Consider the following 19772-nt stretch of genomic DNA (forward strand, 5'->3'; position numbering starts at 1 on the left):
ATATATATATATATATATATATATATATATACATTATATATATAATGTATATATATATATATATAATTATATATATATATACATTATATATATAATATATATATATATATATATATATATATTATATATGTCGTGCCGAATATGCAAAACTGGTCAATTAGCAAGAACTCATTTAAAATTAAGTCCTTTCTGAAATTTTCTCTTATACGTTTAAAGATATTTTTTTCATTAATGCTGATGTAAAAATTTATAATTTTGCACCAAAAGGAACTTAGAAAACTTACCTAACCTTATAGCAAGAACAATTTATTTTAGCCTAACCCAACTAAATATATTTTAGATTTCTTTACAATAATTTAATACTAAACAAACACAGTGAAATACATTTTTTTTCGTTAGTTCAGAATGATTTTAGCGAAATTATTGCATACACAAATTTTCTTGTCCTATATGGCAAGATGAGCATTGCTATTTAAAGCCAAGATCGTAAGTTCTGCCTATTCATTTTGACATATATATATATATATATATATATATATATATATATATATATATATATATATATATATAGTGTGTGTGTAGTGCCGAATAGGTAAAACTTGCAATTCTGGCTTAAATAGCAACGGTCTTCTTGCCGAATATGGCAAGCAGAAATTTGTAATTGTAATAATAATTTTGCAAAAATCATTCTGAACCTAACCTGAAACCTGGAAAATTCTGCTGGAACTAAGTCCAAATCTGTACACAGAAATGACTCCAATGAAAAAGCAGGGGTGTAATTAGTACCCTGAGAGATAACCAAGTTTAAAGGGACCAAGACTCTTCAAAACAATTATACACAAGACAGTATCAACAAACCACCACCTCCCTCCCTCCTCCCCCTCCCCCTCTCTTTCTCTCCCTCGCCCTCTCTCTCCCCCTCCCCCCCAAGACTCCTGTCTCCATGACTCCTAGCTGTCTTCCTAGAGTTCACCTGGAATCATTTCCGGAGGTTACCACCCCCGCGGTTAGGTCCCAAACCAGGCCTCCTGGTAGCTGGCTTGATCGACCAAGCTGTTAGTGCCCTCCGCCCGCAGCCCAACCCATGCACCACAACCCGGCTAATGAAGAAGAAACATGAATAGTGTGATGCATCAACCGATCTTCGTGCGGCTGGCACCAACAGCTTGATCGATCAGGCTGTTTGTACTAGGAAAGGGCCACGATAGGGAGGGGGGAGCGAGCGAAGACCTTCCGAATCAATTACCACCACACCTCCACAACCCCAACCACCATCACCACCACTTAAACCATCACCACCTCATGACCACAAGAACACCCCATAACCCCCTAAAAGCCCCACTACAACCACCCCCCACAAGACCAACAACAACAACAATCTCTACCACTACCCCCTCCCCCTCCATGTTTAGGCGACAATCTGATAATATGCAATAAACATCACTGGGCCATCAGAAGCCTGGTAGCTGTCGCTTCTTACCCCTCCGTTCCCCACCCCTCCTCCGTCCCCAACCCCCATCTGTCCCTCCCCCCCTCAACAACGTTACTACCGACAACCGATCAAGTAATCAGATCATTGATTCTGTCAACAGCCAATTCTTGCTGTCCTCGTTCTACACCCCCCTCTTCTCCCCTATCCTCTCTCCCTGCCCCCTCTACCCTATCCTCTCCTTGGCCTATAATTTGGGTCCCTTCTCCCCTATCCTCTCCTTCCCCTCTTCTCCCCTATCTTTCCTTCCTCTCTCCTTCCCCTCTTCTCCCCTATCTTTCCTTCCTCTCTCCTTCCCCTCTTCTCCCCTACCTTCTCCTTCCTCTCTCCTTCCCCTCTTCTCCCCTACCTTCTCCTTCCTCTCTCCTTCCCCTCTTCTCCCCTACCTTCTCCTTCCCATCTTCTCCCCTATCATTTCCTCCCCACCCCTCTTCACTTCTCCCCCACTCAGATGGAATCAAACCATATCCTTTCGTCTAAATTTCCCCACACATCCCCTCACTCTTCTTCACCCCTCCTCTTCGCATATCCCCACCTACCATCCTTCTCCTCCCCACCCCTCCTTTTGTCTCTCATCCTTTCTACCCTCCCCTCCCTCCCCAACAAGCAAGGCATTTTAACTACATCATTACCACGAAAGACCACACTGAGGAACAAGGTCGTTTGGTCGGCCAGGGTCAGATGTGTTTAACTAGGAATAACGACAGCAGAGAGAGAGAGAGAGAGAACTGAGAATTGAGAAACTGAATGAGAAATTGAAAGACAGAAACTAAAAGAAAATAAGTGAGAGAGAGAGAGAGAGAGAGAGAGAGAGAACAGCACCAGCCTACACAACAACAGAATAGAAACTGATTTCTGATATCTTGAGAGAGGAGAGAGGGTAAGAAAAATGAGAGGGAGGGGAGGAAGGAGGAGAGAGGGAGAGGGATGGAGTGAATTATAAGTGTGAGTGATAGAAAATTATTTTTTTCCAATGGGCTAGGTATTATTATATTATTAATATATTATTAATGTATTATTACATTATCATTATTACATTAATATTTTTTTTATTAACACATCGGCCGTCTCCCACCAAGGCCCGAAAAAGAAACTTTCACCATTATTCACTCCATCACTGTCTTGCCAGAGATGCTTTACACTACAGTTATAAAACTGCAACATTAACACCCCTCCTTCAGAGTGTAGACACTGTACTTCCCATCTCCAGGACTCAAGTCCGGCCTGCCAGTTTCCTAGACCCCTTCATAAATGTTACTTTGCTCACACTCCAGCACGTCAGTCCCTAAAAACCATTTGTCTCCATTCGGTCCTATCTAACCCGCTCACGCATGCTTGCTGGAAGTTCAAGCCCTTTGCACACAAAACCTCCTTTACCCCCTCCCTCCAACCTTTCATAGGCCGACCTCTACCCCGCCTTCCCTCCACTACAGATTTATACACTCTCGAAATCATTCTAATTTGTTCCATCCTCTCTACATGTCCGAACCACCTCGATAACCCCTCCTCAGCCCTCTGGATAATAGTTTTGGTAATCCTGCACCTCCTCCAAATTTCCAAACTACGAATTGTCTGCATTATACTCAAACCAAACATCGACCTCAGACATGACACCTCCACTGCCTCCAGCCTTCTCCTCGCTGCAACATTCATCACCCATGCTTCACACCCATAAAAGAGCGTTGGTATAACTATACTCTCATACATTCTCCTCTTTGCTCCAGGGACAAAGTTCTTTGTCTCCACAGACTCCTCAGTGCACCACTCACCCTTTTCCCGTCCTCAATTCTATGATTCACCTCATCTTTCATAGACCCATCTGCTGACATGCCAACTCCTAAATATCTGAATACATTTACCTACTCCATACTTTCTCCCTCTAATCTCATATTCAGTCTTTAGTTACTTATTTTTATCCTCATTGCCTTACTCTTTACTAAATTCACTTTTAATTTTCTTATTTTACATTCTCTACCAAACTCATCCACCATTCTCTGCAACTTCTCTTCAGAATCTCCCAAAAGCAGTGTCATCAGCAAAGAGCAACTGTGACAACTCCCACTTTGTGTTAATTCTTTATCTTTTAACCCCACACCTCTTGCCAACACCCGAGCATTCACTTCTCTTACAACCCCACCTATAAATATATTGAACAACGATGGTGACATCACACATCCTTGTTTAAGGCCTACTTTTACTGGGAAATAATCTCCCTCTCTCCTACATACTCTAACCTGAGCCTCACTATCCTCGTAAAAACTTTTCACTGCTTTCAATAACCTCATATTCCACACACCTGCAACATCTGTCACATTGCCCCCTTATCCACCCTGTCATACGCCGCTCATTGCTCCCGGCATTTTAGTCGCCTCATATGACACGCATGGCTTACGGAGGAAAGATTCTTTTCTACTTCCCCATGGAGAATACAGGAAATAAAGCAGAACAAGAATGATTAAGAAAAAAGAAGAAAAACCTAGATGTATGTATGTACTACACAAGGATGCATGTGCATCCTTGTGTAGTGTGACCTAATTGTAAGTAGAAGTAGCAAGATATACCTGTTATCCAGCGTGTTAATGAGACAGAAAAAAGACACAAGCAAACCTACTATTATGTAAAACAGTTACAGGTTTCTGTTTCAAACTCACTTGGCAGGACGGTAGTACCTCCCTGGGTGGTTGTTGTTTACCAACATATTACATTCACCTATGGAGGGGGGGGGGCAGGCAATAAGGTTAGATTTATGGAAGAGGTGGCGAGATCCAATACCTTGGATCGAGAGTCCCTCAGCGGCATCAAGCAGCAGTGAATGCAAGCAACGCTTCGAAATTTGTAACGTGAGTACTCAACGAGGTGTGTTGGCGGGGGTCGAGTCTCAGCCCCTGGCCCCGCCTCTTAATCTACTATTTATGTCATTATTAGTTCCTAGCTTCGTTGGCCCTAGCATACCTGCTCATGAAACTGTGTACTGAGTTTGCCTCTACTACCTCATAATCTAGCTCACTCCATGCAGTTACCACCCTGAAACTGAAAAGGTATTACTTAACGTTCCAGTAGCTCATCTGTGTCTTTGGTTTCTAAGACCCCTCGCCCCTATGCCTCTCATTATAAAAGTAGCCCCTATGTGTTCTGTCAAAGCCTCAGAGGATATTGTATGTCGTAATCATGTCTCCTCTAATCTTTCCTTATTTATAAAGTCGTTAGGTTCGGTTCCTTTAGTATCTCTTCATAAATCAGTTTCATCAGCTCAGAGACTATTCTGGTTGTAAACCTCTGGACCTTCTCGAGTTCTCTTACAAGGTTGACCTGGTGAGGGCTCCATACTGGTGCTGCATACCCCCTGACAGGTCTGTGAGATTAATCTCACACATGTTGCAGATTTTACGCACTTTACGTGCACCTCTGGCGATATGTTAGGTGTTATGTTCACTCCAAAAGCTTAAGCTTTAAGCGATAATTTTAGTTTTTCTCTTCTCAACCTATATTTTGTTTGTATTTGTGTGCGCGCGTGTATTTGTCTATTTGTGGTTAGAGGGGTCACAGCTGTGTGTGTACTCACGTAGTTGTACTCACCTAGTTGTGGTTGCAGGGGTCGATTCACAGCTCCTGGCCCCGCCTCTTCGCTGGCCGTGTGTGAGTGTGTGTGAATACTCACCTATTTGTAGTTGCAGGGGTCGAGTCACAGCTGTGTGTGTGTGTGCGTGTGTGCGTGCGTGCGTGCGTGCGTGCGTGTGTGCGTGTGTACGTACACGTACACAGGCTATCATACACTTCCAAGTACGAACAATATATAAACAAAGAGATTCAGTAGCACGCTACGATATTCCCATCCACACTCAAGATGGCGCCAGCCAGCAACTCTCACTATTAACGGGGGAAGCGCTAAACCCACAGAAACCTAAACAGCATCTGGGGAATGGAGAAGAAATCAGATTTGATGAGAGAATGGTAAGGGTTTTGTTCCTACTCTTTGTGCCAAGACTCCTTCGCCATGAAGGAAGCATCCTGTTAAACACCATCAACAAAATTATAACCAAAGTATTTAAAGAGGTGGACTGGCAAGCCAGCGGAAGTCCTCTGTCAGATGACCAAGAGCTTCAGCTGTGGGTCATATGACCACGACCCGTGTCAGGCACTTGTCCTGTTTCCTGACAAACTTGACCTAACCGACAACAAACTCTCACCATTCAGCAACCTTGAGAACGTACATAGAAAGGCTAATTAGCTTCTTTTCACCATTCTCTTGTCCCTGGCCGCGCTGAACTCCACTGGCGCTGCGCAAATCACCGGCTGCCAGCGTTTCCACTTGTCACAGACGTCGGACCAGCAAATGTCGCTCCGTCAATAGGCTGTCAATAGCGGCCTGTGAGTCCGTGGGTTGGCGTGGAGGGTCGGGTGCTGAACGGTAGGGGGTTGGGTGGGGGGTGGCGGGTTGGAAGGGTGGAGATAAAGGCAGGATGGGAAGAGAAATAATGGAACAGGAGTAAGGGAGAAGGGGGAGGGGGGGTAGCCTATCATGCTGGCTCTTTACCCTTTTGTTTACATTTAGATGACGCCCTTACGTCTTTTGTTTACTAAGTCAACGCCTTATTCAGGTCATTTACATGAAAGTCGATGCTTAGCATCCTTGTTTGCATCAACGTTTTGTGACATTTGTTTACATCAAGTCGACGCTCTACGCCTTAGTTTACATCAAAGCTTCAGCTTTATGCGATAATTGTAGTTTTTCTGCCTTCAAGCTGTATTTTGTCTTTGTATTTGTGTGTACTCACCTAGTTGGGGTTGCAGGGGTCGATTCACAGCTCCTGGCCCCGCCTTTTCACTAGTTGCTACTAGATCACTCTTCCTGCTCCATGAGCTTTATCATACCTCGTCTTAAAGCTATGTATGGATCCTGCCTCCACTGCATCACTTCCCAGACTATTCCACTTCCTAACAACTCTGTGACTGAAGAAATACCTTCTAACATCCCTGTGATTTATCTGAGTCTTCAGCTTCCAACTGTGACCCCTTGTTGCTGTGTCCCATCTCTGGAACATCCTGTCTCTGTCCACCTTGTCAACTCCTCTCAGTATTTTATATGTCGTTATCATATCCCCCTATCTCTCCTGTCCTCCAGTATCGTCAGGTCGATTTCCCTTAACCTCTCCTCGAAGGACATACCCCTTAGCTCCGGAACTAGTCTTGCTTCAAACCTTTGCACTTTCTCTAATTTCCGCACGTGCTTGGCTACGTGTGGGTTCCAAACTGGTGCTGCATACTCCAATATAGGTCTGACATACACGGTGTACAGGGTCCTGAACGATTCCTTATTGAGATGTCGGAATGCTATTCTTAGGTTTGCTAGGCGCCCATATGCTGCAGCAGTTATTTGGTTAATGTGCGTCTCAGATGTGCCCGGTGTTATACTCACCCAAAGATCCTTTTCCTTGAGTGAGGTTTGTAGTCTCTGGCCCCCCTAGACTGTACTCCGTCTGCGGTCTTCTTTGCCCTTCCCCAATCTTCATGACTTTGCACTTTGTGGGGTTAAACTCTAGGACCAGGCCTGCAGCCTGTACAGATCCATTTCTAGTTCTGCCTGGTCCTCGTCCGATTGAATTCTTCTCATCAACTCCACATCATCTGCAAACAGGGACACTTCTGAGTCCATTCCTTCCGTCATGTCGTTCACATACACCAGAAACAGTACCGGTCCTAGGATTGACCCCTGTGGAACCCCGCTCGTCACGTACCATGACTCGCTGATGTCTTCCCGACAGGTATTCCCAGATCCACTGCAGCGCCTTCCTTGTTATACCTGCCTGGTCCTCCAGCTTATTCACTAATTTCTTGTGTGAAACTGTGTCAACAGCCTTCTTACACGATGTGTTTGTGTGTGTGTGTGTGTGTGTGTGTGTGTGTGTACACAGTTTATTACATACATCCCAGTGTGAACAATTTAATTCACGTACAACAGGCGCTCCAAATCTCATGATTACATAAAAATCGGCGCTTTGCGTTGTTCACATCGTCTACGCGCTGCGTCTATCGTTTAAAACAAGTCGACACTCGACATGCCTTGTTCACCACTTGTCAACTTCTTGGGTCCCTCCTCCGTCCTTCTCGCTTCCGAGAGTTCGCGATTATCAGAGTAAAGATGATATATTATGATAAGGGCTGGATTTATAAGGATAAATGAGTCCGGATACGGGTGTTTATCCCGGCAAGTCGTGGCTGGCAAGGCGACACACGGGCTAACAATCCCCTGAGGACGACAACAATGGCGCCGTGTTCCGGAACGGCGGGTGACGGTGGGAGTCACACATCGACTTCCACTGATGTTTAGTGGCCATACGTTGGCTTCGACGGAGATCTAGTGTCCATAGGACGACTTCGAGGAGGTTTAGTGGCCATATGTCCACTTCCAAGGTTAGGGGCCATACGTTGATTTCCAAGAAGGTTTAGTGACCATATATTGATTACCAAGAAGAGATAGTGGCCATACATTGATTACCAAGTAGGTTTAGTGGCCATACGTCGATTATGAAGGTGGTTTAGTGGCCATACATTGATTTCCAAGAAGAGTTAGTGGCCATACAATGACTTCCACGAGGATGTAACATCCGCACGTCGATTTCCACGTAGTTATAGCACCCATACGAAGGTTTAATGCTCACATGTTGACTTTAACAAAGGTTTAGCACTCGCACTCTGAACAACGGGGACCGACTTGATAAAAAGAGCAAACACTATACTTCTTCCTAAAACACCGAGAGTAGAAAAAGCAATTCTCAGAGAAAGGAAGTGGATGGAAGCGTGTATGACGAGTACGTTCTTTACCAGTAAGGCACGTTCTTTATTCGTCAGGCACGTTCTTTTCTGCATATAAACACGACTCACAGCAAAGATTAAAGCTGTTTCAGGAAGATAATGTCTGTGAAAATTGTCTTCAACAGTAGGAAGAGGCATTTGGTTGTTTGATGCATCTGTATATGTTTGTAGTGAGCTTGATGATATTTGTACACTCTTGATATCTAGATTTCAGCACCTCACATGCACAAACGCATATATGTACATATACACAAACAAACACACATGCTCATTGGCTCCCTCTCCTGTGGTGACGACCTTTCATGACTACTCACAGGAAGACACCATTACCAGAACCACAGAACCAACAGCAACAGCACCACTAATAATAATGCCTAAAGGATTACGACAGCATCACCACCGCCAGCACCAAACACCTCGACAGATGACGGTGGTGATACGAGCTGCACGGTGTCATTCACCACGACAGATGACAGTGGTGACACGGGCTGCACGGTGTCATTCCCGGGGTATTGTACCAGCAGCGAGAAAATTAAATTAGAAGCACATAACATTGAAAAGAGGAACTTAACAAGCGAGTGTTCTGACTCAGCGGGGTGCCCTTCATGGGCAAATGGCGAGGGAGGGGAGGAAAGGAAGGCAGAGAGGAGGGGAGAGGGGCAAGGGAGGAGGAAGGAAGAGGAAGGCTGGCAAAGGGGTATCGGGAGGAAATGGGTATGGTGCTGAGAGGAGTACTGATAGATTACTGTATATTCAGGTGAAAGCGATAAACACTCAGGGGCCACTGAGCGCCTTGGAAATGGGAGGCAATCGCTTTTCATACAAGGAACGTGAGAGTAGGTTCAATTCCTTGGATCAAAAGCTCTTGAAAGCAGCGGAGACGGGGTGGGGAGCTTTCAGGGACAAAGAGGTGTGAACAGAGTGCTACCATGTTTGATTCCCCGTGTCAGTAGTGTTACTGTGTAGTATACTTAGATAATCCCAGCTACTTTATAGATACGCTCCCTTGCTAGCCGTGACGTCACGAAACCCAACACACGTGAGCAGTAGGCCAGAGGCCTCGCGGTCAGTTCAACGCTAGGCTTAGACTCGACGGCAGGCTCCTGGGCTTCTCCTCAAGACTCTCTTAATTATACGCCTCCAAGACATCCAACGTGTGTATTTCTTACTCCAACATCTCCTGACGAACCCTCACGACACCCGGTCCGGGCGAAACGTGTGGGTGAATCCTCTTAAACCTCGTACAATGTTGATAGAAATTACAGACAATATTTTAGAGTAAAATGACCCAAGTGAAACTAACAAGACATTGCAGCAACGCTTCGCTAACCAGAAGCTTTGTCAAACCAACGACACTTACAAAACTTGACAAAGCTCCTGGAGAGCGAAACGTTGCCACAATAAAATGTTTCATTAGAGGTACAAGTATTTTCTTACCTTCTTAAATCTGCTGCCTATGTTCACCTAGCAGCCAGTAAGGAACCTAGGTTATACCCAACTAGTGTCATGTTCACCTAGCAGCCAATACGGAACCTAGGTTATAGCCAACTAGTGTCATGTTCACCTAGCAGCCAATACGGAACCTAGGTTATAGCCAACTAGTGTCATGTTCACCTAGGAGCTAATAAGGAACCTAGGTTATAGCCAACTAGTGTCATGTTCACCTAGCAGCCAATAAGGAACCTAGATTATAGCCAACTAGTGTCATGTTCACCTAGCAGCCAAGAAGGAACCTAGGTTATAGCCAACTAGTGTCATGTTCACCTAGCAGCCAATAAGGAACCTAGGTTATAGCCAACTAGTGCCATGTTCACCTAGCAGCCAATAAGGAACCTAGGTTATAGCCAACTAGTGCCATGTTCACCTAGCAGCCAATAAGGAACCTAGGTTATAGCCAACTAGTGCCATGTTCACCTAGCAGCCAATAAGGAACCTAGGTTATAGCCAACTAGTGCCATGTTCACCTAGCAGCCAATAAGGAACCTAGGTTATAGCCAACTAGTGATATGTTCACCTAGCAGCCAATAAGGAACCTAGGTTATACCCAACTAGTGTCATGTTCACCTAGCAGCCAAGAAGGAACCTAGGTTATAGCCAACTAGTGTCATGTTCACCTAGCAGCCAATAAGGAACCTAGGTTATACCCAACTAGTGTCATGTTCACCTAGCAGCCAATAAGGAACCTAGATTATAGCCAACTAGTGTCACGTTCACCTAACAACCAATAAGGAACCTAGAGGATAGCCAGCTTTTGCCATGTTCACCTAGTAGCCGATAGAGAACCAAGGCTATGTCCAGCTAGTGTCAACTGCTTCCTATTAGAGGATCCCAATTTGAACAAGGCACACTACCTAGCTTTGTTAAAATATCCTATCTTTTAGCATGCACCTGAGCTTAACAATGTCATCATACCGTATTAGATTTTTTCTTGTTTTGTGACAGCAGTAGTACAATGTTCTGTCATTGTACTAGCATTTGTTTTTACAGTTGTAGCTTAGAAGTCAAGCATTAAGACAATGAAAATAGTTTTAATGTGTCTATAAGAAAGAACAAAGTCACAATACCGTGACTGGAACAATACACAAATAACTCGCACATAGAGAGAAGCTTATGACGGCGTTTCGGTCCGACTTGAACCATTTACGAATCACACTGTGTGACCACCGAAACGTCGTCATAAGCTTCTTTATCTTATGTGTGGGTTATTTGTGTATTATCTATAGGAAACTTACCGTCCAGTTTTGGTGATGATCATCTCTGTGCCGAGCTCGAAAAACTTCTCCCAAAGATCTTTGGTCTCCAGGTGGCAGTCGATGGTCTCTAGGTCAGGGCAGTTGCCCTTGGTCTTCATTTCCAGCTTGGAGGCCTTGTCGGACTCCTTGTGGGTGGAGTGTGAGTCAGAGGAGGTCGACTCTGGTGACTTCGAGCAAGGACGGTCGAGAGGATCCTTGCTGCTGTCGAGGTCGCAGTCGTCCTTATCAGAAACGACGTCAATGTCGATATCCTCAGCCTCGATGTCGCCTCCATCGTCAAGCTCGTCCTCAGACTTTATGCTAGTCTCCGTGAGTTTCTCTGTGGAGGACAAATGTTTGCGTCTTATTACTCCGATGATGTCAAGGTACCTTATTCGTGAAAATAAGATAGCACATCTCGTTATTACTCTGATGTCAAGGTACCTTATTAATGAAAAAAGATACATCTTGTTATTACTCCGATGTCAAGGTGCCTTATTAACGAAAATAAGATACATCTCGTTATTACTCCGATGATGTCAAGGTACCTTATTAATGAGAATAAGATACCACCTCTTGTTATTACTTCGATGATGCCAAGATACCTTATTAATGAAAATAAGATACCAGACAATTTAAGCAAATACTTTATATTAATACAATAGCTACTATTTTGTATAACGTGATAAAGGTTTTTCACGTACAAGACACTGATTACTTAAATACTTTTCTTAGAGTGTATTACCTACATTGAGTAGTTACTCTTCCTTTCAAAAATTAATTTAGAGGTTAATGGGAGTTTCCTGGCGATCTTGTCCTAACTACTCGCTCTCACAATCTTACCCTAATCTCTTGCTCACACAAATTTACCCAGATCTCGCGCTCTCACAAAGTTGCCCTAATTTCTCGCTCTCGCGAATTGCTATAATCTCCTGCCCTTACAATCTCAAATAATCGCTCTTTCATTAACTAATGTATAAAACCTATCCTGTGTGATGGAATATGACAGGGAAACAAATAACGTGTTGTTCCCACAAAGCAACTATCATGCGAGTGTTCCCACAATGTAACTATCGTACAGATTGTGTCGCAGCACACTGCGATTGTTCCCACATTTTAGCCATCATACAGAATAGTGTAGCCGCACCCTACGGCTGTTCATATAAGAACATAAAGGAGGAACGCTGCAGCAGGCCTACTGGCTCATAATGAGCAGGTTCTTCTCAGACTCAAACCCATTAACAAAACCATTTTCGATGCTACCCAACAATGTATCATACAGAATAGTGTAGCCGTACACTGCCAGTGTTCTCACAATGTAACTTAATGTGTTTTGGTTGCTGCGAGATCCAACAAAGTCATTTCTGAATCTCTTATGCCCTCAAGGAAGGTTCCTTGATGTTGGTGAGGGGCTCTTGATTTAGGGAATTGGATCTGTGCTCCAGTTCCCCGAATTAAGCCTGAATGCCTTCCACATCCCCCCCCCAGGCGCTGTATAATCCTCCGGGTTTAGCGCTTCCACCTTGATTTTAATAATTAATAATAATCTTATGCCCAGTTCCTGCGACCTCAATGAATGCATATGAAATAGTGTATTAATATTGGTAGAATTACCGACAAATGAAATAGTGCAACACAAGTTTCATTTTTTTCAATAAACCGGCCTTCTCCCACCGAGGTATTATGACACCATCACTCCCTGTCTTGCCAGAGGGGCACCGATACTACAGTTCAAAACTGTAAACATCCCCATCCCTCATTCAGAGTGCAAGTACTGTATTTCCTACACAGCCCCCAAACCAATTCGAACCTTCCACTAAGATACACCATCTGTGAAAGTCTCAAGCCAATCAGAAGAGGCATTCTCTAGTTATCACACACAAACTAATATTACAAAATACTCCAGAATTTAAAGCCTAAATCCGCTCAAGAGTTGCAGTCTCAAGTTACTGGAGTTGAAGGGTTCAAGCAGATTAAAGAATTGAGACACTTGTGCAACACATGGGAATCTTTATTGAAGAAACGTTTCGCCACACAGTGGCTTCATCAGTCCAATACAAAATAGAAATCGGTAAGGAGAGGAGGAGTTCGAGGTAATCAGTCCTTCAACCTGGAATCGATGTGTTCAGTCCATCACTCTTGTAGGAAGTGCAGCACAGGGCCAGAGAGGTGACTTATATACTGCAGTCAGATGAGTTGAAGCAGATTAAGTGAGATATTCATCAGTTACCGCGTGAAAACTATTACATCAGTTTTAGCAGATGCAATGAAACTGGCAAATTGGTCTCTGTACAGTCCAAAATTAACCCAAACCTTGAAGTATGATTCAAAATATTTAATATTTGAAAATCAGAAATAGCATTTATCGGTAACTCTATAGAAACCAGTTTAACAAAACCGACAAATCAAAATTTAGAAAACCCGAAATCACTGAGAAAACCACACCATCACAAAGTTTGAAGACGAATAGAAGAGGCATTTTCCAGATACTGCCACAATTATAAGATGATTAACTACTGCATTTTCCGGCAGTCTTGAAAAATCAGCCTGCGTCTTATATGCTCAAAGTCAGGGTCAACGGTAGTCTTTGGGTTACACTGCAGCAGTTTACTAACGTTACGTTACAACTGCTTGGAAATATCTTGCATGTGGCCAACAGTAACAGCCTGGTTGATCAGGCCCTGATCCACCATGAGACCTGGTCACAGACCGGGATGCGGGGGCGGTGACCCCCGGAACCCTCTCCAGGTATATATCTCGTATTGATCGTGCGCCTTATATGCCGGAAAATACGGTATTATCTGCCTGTTCATTAAAAAGCACCAGAGGTTATACATTAATGCCGTTTAGAAGAAGAATTCCCAAGTTATCTCACAGAAAACACACATCTCACAATTTTAACAACTGAACTGTCAAATTATCACCTACACACACTCATAACAATCACGACCTCCTTATAGGTAGGATACACCGGGGTTGAAAGTTTGAAGCCGATCAGTAAAATCTTTCTCAAGTTACTGAATGGAAGCCAAAATCATGAATAGCTACATAAAGCTACAAAATAAGATAAGTCCTTGCCACTTCAATAGTTTTGTGAGCCTTTTTTTAATTATAGTTGACCGGTGTTGATTTCCAGCCGACCGGATGTGGTGCTTTTAAGTTATAAACGAAAATTTAGAGGGAAAAATACTGTCAACTACTGATGATGTAATTAATTTCGTTTAATAAAAAAATCTGTCTCCTCCCTTAAGAGTTTCTCTTGTTTACAACCTTTAGACTTTCTCGTGTTTACAACCTTAAAGCTTTCTTGTGTTTACAACCTTTAAGCTTTCTTGTGTTTACAACCTTAAGACTTTCTCGTGTTTATAACCTTAAAGCTTTCTTGTGTTTACAACCTTTAAGCTTTCTTGTGTTTACAACCTTTAAGCTTTCTTGTGTTTACAACCTTAAAGCTTTGTTGTGTTTACAACCTTTAAGCTTTCTTGTGTTTACAACCTTAAAGCTTTCTTGTGTTTGCAGCCTTAAAGCTTTCTCGTGTTTACAACCTTAAGACTTTCTCGTGTTTACAACCTTTAGACTTTCTCGTGTTTACAACCTTAAGACTTTCTCGTGTTTACAACCTTAAGACTTTCTCGTGTTTACAACCTTAAAACTTTCTCGTGTTTACAACCTTAAGACTTTTTCGTGTTTACAATCTTAAGGATTTTTCGTGTTTACAGCCAATGAGATTAAAGCCAGACAAGGCCCTAGCTCCCCTCCCTCCCCACCACCACGTCAACACCTCCACAACCTGTGTGATCAACATTGCAATCCCCATCATCCTCCCCACCCTCCATCTCCTCCCCCCTCCCTAACCATCCCCACCAACCTCCTACCCTTCCCATCTCACTTCCTCCTTCCCTCGACACGCAAACTCGCTAAGGAAGTTTTTTGCTTGCCCCTCCTTCTCCTCCTGTTTTTTTTAACCCCCGTTTCTCCATGTTAATAGTCTTAATTATTTACCCATCTTCCCTTCTCTCATGTACCTCCTAAGTTATTTCCTCTTCTCTTGCTATCTTTTCACCTCTTCTGTTCTCTCAGCGTATATTCTTTGCTTCTGCTATTTTTCCCTTCTCTTCTAGTTCCTTTTTCTCCTTTTGTGTTCTTTCCCCTCCCGCTTTACTCCACCTATTCCCTTTCCTTCTCATCTTATTCCTTTCTTCTTCCACCTGTTCCAGTTCCTGTTCCATCTTCACCATTTCTATTCCTTTCCTGCTCTTTTTGCCTTCGTTTTCCATTTCACCGTTTTTCCTTTCCTTCCCTGCCTCCTCTTGTTTCAGTGTACAAGGGAACACAGAGACAAGAAAAATTCCTTTAGTAAAGAGAGAAGTGTACACAAAAATCGAGGGATGTTTGCAGATGACGAATTCTGATATTTTTCCCCGGCAGCAATAAACCGGGAGTACAGTGCCTGCACTCTGAACGAAGGTTGGATGTGGAGAGTATAGTGCCTGCACTCTGAACGAAGGTTGGATGTGGAGAGTATAGTGCCTGCACTCTGAAGAAAGGTAGGATGTGGGGAGTACAGTGCCTGCACTCTGAACGAAGGTTGGATGTGGAGAGTATAGTGCCTGCACTCTGAAGGAAGGTAGGATGTGGAGAGTATAGTGCCTGCACTCTGAAGGAAGGTAGGATGTGGAGAGTATAGTGCCTGCACTCTGAAGGAAGGTTGGATGTGGGGAGTACAGTGCCTGCACTCTGAAGGAAGGTTGGATGTAGGGAGTACAGTGCCTGCACTCTGAAGGAAGGTTGGATGTGGAGAGTACAGTGCCTGCACTCTGAAGGAAGGCTGGATGTGGGGAGTACAGTGCCTGCACTCTGAAGGAAGGTTGGATGTGGGGAGTACAGTGCCTGCACTCTGAAGGAAGGTTGGATGTAGGGAGTACAGTGCTTCCACTCTGAAGGAAGGTTGGATGTGGAGAGTACAGTGCCTGCACTCTGAAGGAAGGTTGGATGTGGGGAGTACAGTGCCTGCACTCTGAAGGAAGGTTTGATGTGGGGAGTACAGTGCTTCCACTCTGAAGGAAGGTTGGATGTGGAGAGTATAGTGCCTGCACTCTGAAGGAAGGCTGGATGTGGGGAGTACAGTGCCTGCACTCTGAAGGAAGGTTGGATGTGGGGAGTACAGTGCCTGCACTCTGAAGGAAGGTTTGATGTGGGGAGTACAGTGCTTCCACTCTGAAGGAAGGTTGGATGTGGAGAGTACAGTGCCTGCACTCTGAAGGAAGGTTGGATGTAGGGAGTACAGTGCCTGCACTCTGAAGGAAGGTTGGATGTAGGGAGTACAGTGCCTGCACTCTGAAGGAAGGTTGGATGTGGAGAGTACAGTACCTGCACTCTGAAGGAAGGCTGGATGTGGGGAGTACAGTACCTGCACTCTGAAGGAAGGCTGGATGTGGGGAGTACAGTGCCTGCACTCTGAAGGAAGGTTGGATGTGGGGAGTACAGTGCCTGCTCTCTGAAGGAAGGTTGGATGTGGGGAGTACAGTGCCTGCTCTCTGAAGGAAGGTTGGATGTGGGGAGTACAGTACCTGCACTCTGAAGGAAGGCTGGATGTGGGGAGTACAGTACCTGCACTCTGAAGGAAGGCTGGATGTGGGGAGTACAGTGCCTGCACTCTGAAGGAAGGTTGGATGTGGGGAGTACAGTGCCTGCTCTCTGAAGGAAGGTTGGATGTGGGGAGTACAGTGCCTGCTCTCTGAAGGAAGGTTGGATGTGGGGAGTACAGTGCCTGCACTCTGAAGGAAGGTTGGATGTGGGGAGTACAGTGCCTGCACTCTGAAGGAAGGTTGGATGTGGGGAGTACAGTGCCTGCTCTCTGAAGGAAGGTTGGATGTGGGGAGTACAGTGCCTGCTCTCTGAAGGAAGATTGGATGTGGGGAGTACAGTGCCTGCACTCTGAAGGAAGGTTGGATGTGGGGAGTACAGTGCCTGCTCTCTGAAGGAAGGTTGGATGTGGGGAGTACAGTGCCTGCACTCTGAAGGAAGGTTGGATGTGGGGAGTACAGTGCCTGCTCTCTGAAGGAAGATTGGATGTGGGGAGTACAGTGCCTGCACTCTGAAGGAAGGTTGGATGTGGGGAGTACAGTGCCTGCTCTCTGAAGGAAGATTGGATGTGGGGAGTACAGTGCCTGCACTCTGAAGGAAGGTTGGATGTGGGGAGTACAGTGCCTGCTCTCTGAAGGAAGATTGGATGTGGGGAGTACAGTGCCTGCACTCTGAAGGAAGGTTGGATGTGTAGAGTATAGTGCCTGCACCCTGAAGGAAGGTAGGATGTGGAGAGTATAGTGCCTGCACTCTGAAGGAAGGTTGGATGTGGGGAGTACAGTGTCTGCACTCTGAAGGAAGGTTGGATGTGGGGAGTACAGTGCCTGCACTCTGAAGGAAGGTTGGATGTGGAGAGTATAGTGCCTGCACTCTGAAGGAAGGCTGGATGTGGGGAGTACAGTGCCTGCACTCTGAAGGAAGGTTGGATGTGGGGAGTACAGTGCCTGCACTCTGAAGGAAGGTTTGATGTGGGGAGTAGAGTGCCTGCACTCTGAAGGAAGGTTGGATGTGGGGAGTACAGTGCTTGCACTCTGAAGGAAGGTTGGATGTAGGGAGTACAGTGCCTGCACTCTGAAGGAAGGTTGGATGTGGGGAGTATAGTGCCTGCACTCTGAAGGAAGGTTGGATGTAGGGAGTACAGTGCCTGCACTCTGAAGGAAGGTTGGATGTGGGGAGTATAGTGCCTGCACTCTGAAGGAAGGTTGGATGTGGGGAGTACAGTGCCTGCACTCTGAAGGAAGGTTGGATGTGGGGAGTACAGTGCCTGCACTCTGAAGGAAGGTTGGATGTGGGGAGTACAGTGCCTGCACTCTGAAGGAAGGTTGGATGTGGGGAGTACAGTGCCTGCACTCTGAAGGAAGGTTGGATTTGGAGAGTATAGTGCATGCACTCTGAAGGAAGGTAGGATGTGGAGAGTATAGTGCCTGCACTCTGAAGGAAGGTTGGATGTGGGGAGTACAGTGCCTGCACTCTGAAGGAAGGTTGGATGTGGGGAGTACAGTGCTTCCACTCTGAAGGAAGGTTGGATGTGGAGAGTACAGTGCCTGCACTCTGAAGGAAGGTTGGATGTAGGGAGTACAGTGCCTGCACTCTGAAGGAAGGTTGAATGTAGGGAGTACAGTGCCTGCACTCTGAAGGAAGGTTGGATGTGGGGAGTACAGTGCTTGCACTCTGAAGGAAGGTTGGATGTGGAGAGTACAGTGCCTGCACTCTGAAGGAAGGTTGGATGTGGGGAGTACAGTGCCTGCACTCTGAAGGAAGGTTGGATGTGGAGAGTATAGTGCCTGCACTCTGAAGGAAGGTTGGATGTTTGGAGTACAGTGCCTGCACTCTGAAGGAAGGTTGGATGTGGGGAGTACAGTGCCTGCACTCTGAAGGAAGGTTGGATGTAGAGAGTACAGTGCCTGCACTCTGAAGGAAGGTTGGATGTAGAGAGTACAGTGCCTGCACTCTGAAGGAAGGTTGGATGTAGAGTACAGTGCCTGCACTCTGAAGGAAGGTTGGATGTAGAGAGTACAGTGCCTGCACTCTGAAGGAAGGTTGGATGTAGAGAGTACAGTGCCTGCACTCTGAAGGAAGGTTGGATGTAGAGAGTACAGTGCCTGCACTCTGAAGGAAGGTTGGATGTAGAGTACAGTGCCTGCACTCTGAAGGAAGGTTGGATGTAGAGAGTACAGTGCCTGCACTCTGAAGGAAGGTTGGATGTAGAGAGTACAGTGCCTGCACTCTGAAGGAAGGTTGGATGTAGAGAGTACAGTGCCTGCACTCTGAAGGAAGGTTGGATGTAGAGAGTACAGTGCCTGCACTCTGAAGGAAGGTTGGATGTAGAGAGTACAGTGCCTGCACTCTGAAGGAAGGCTGGATGTAGAGAGTACAGTGCCTGCACTCTGAAGGAAGGTTGGATGTAGAGAGTACAGTGCCTGCACTCTGAAGGAAGGTTGGATGTAGAGAGTACAGTGCCTGCACTCTGAAGGAAGGTTGGATGTAGAGAGTTCAGTTCCTGCACTCTGAAGGAAGGTTGGATGTAGAGAGTACAGTGCCTGCACTCTGAAGGAAGGTTGGATGTAGAGAGTACAGTGCCTGCACTCTGAAGGAAGGTTGGATGTAGAGAGTACAGTGCCTGCACTCTGAAGGAAGGTTGGATGTAGAGAGTACAGTGCCTGCACTCTGAAGGAAGGTTGGATGTAGAGAGTACAGTGCCTGCACTCTGAAGGAAGGTTGGATGTAGAGAGTACAGTGCCTGCACTCTGAAGGAAGGATGGATGTAGAGTACAGTGCCTGCACTCTGAAGGAAGGTTGGATGTGGGGAGTACAGTGCCTGCACTCTGAAGGAAGGTTGGATGTGGAGAGTACAGTGCCTGCACTCTGAAGGAAGGTTGGATGTGGAGAGTACAGTGCCTGCACTCTGAAGGAAGGTTGGATGTAGAGAGTACAGTGCCTGCACTCTGAAGGAAGGTTGGATGTAGAGAGTACAGTGCCTGCACTCTGAAGGAAGGATGGATGTAGAGTACAGTGCCTGCACTCTGAAGGAAGGTTGGATGTAGGGAGTACAGTGCCTGCACTCTGAAGGAAGGTTGGATGTAGGGAGTACAGTGCCTGCACTCTGAAGGAAGGTTGGATGTAGAGTACAGTGCCTGCACTCTGAAGGAAGG

The 19772-nt window shown here is 45.5% G+C and overlaps 1 protein-coding gene across 1 annotated transcript in view; it reads right to left on the reverse strand.

The window, feature by feature from the left end:
- LOC128702295 (T-box transcription factor TBX20) overlaps window positions 1–19772 on the reverse strand; it is a 270944-nt gene that overhangs the window by 185051 nt on the left and 66121 nt on the right. The window contains exon 2 of the mRNA XM_070102075.1: window positions 11035–11374. Within this exon, the coding sequence (XP_069958176.1) occupies window positions 11035–11374 (340 nt within the window). The remainder of the gene's footprint in view (window positions 1–11034; window positions 11375–19772) is intronic.

This window comes from Cherax quadricarinatus, chromosome 80 (assembly GCF_038502225.1).
Source record: "Cherax quadricarinatus isolate ZL_2023a chromosome 80, ASM3850222v1, whole genome shotgun sequence".
NCBI lineage: Eukaryota > Metazoa > Arthropoda > Malacostraca > Decapoda > Parastacidae > Cherax > Cherax quadricarinatus.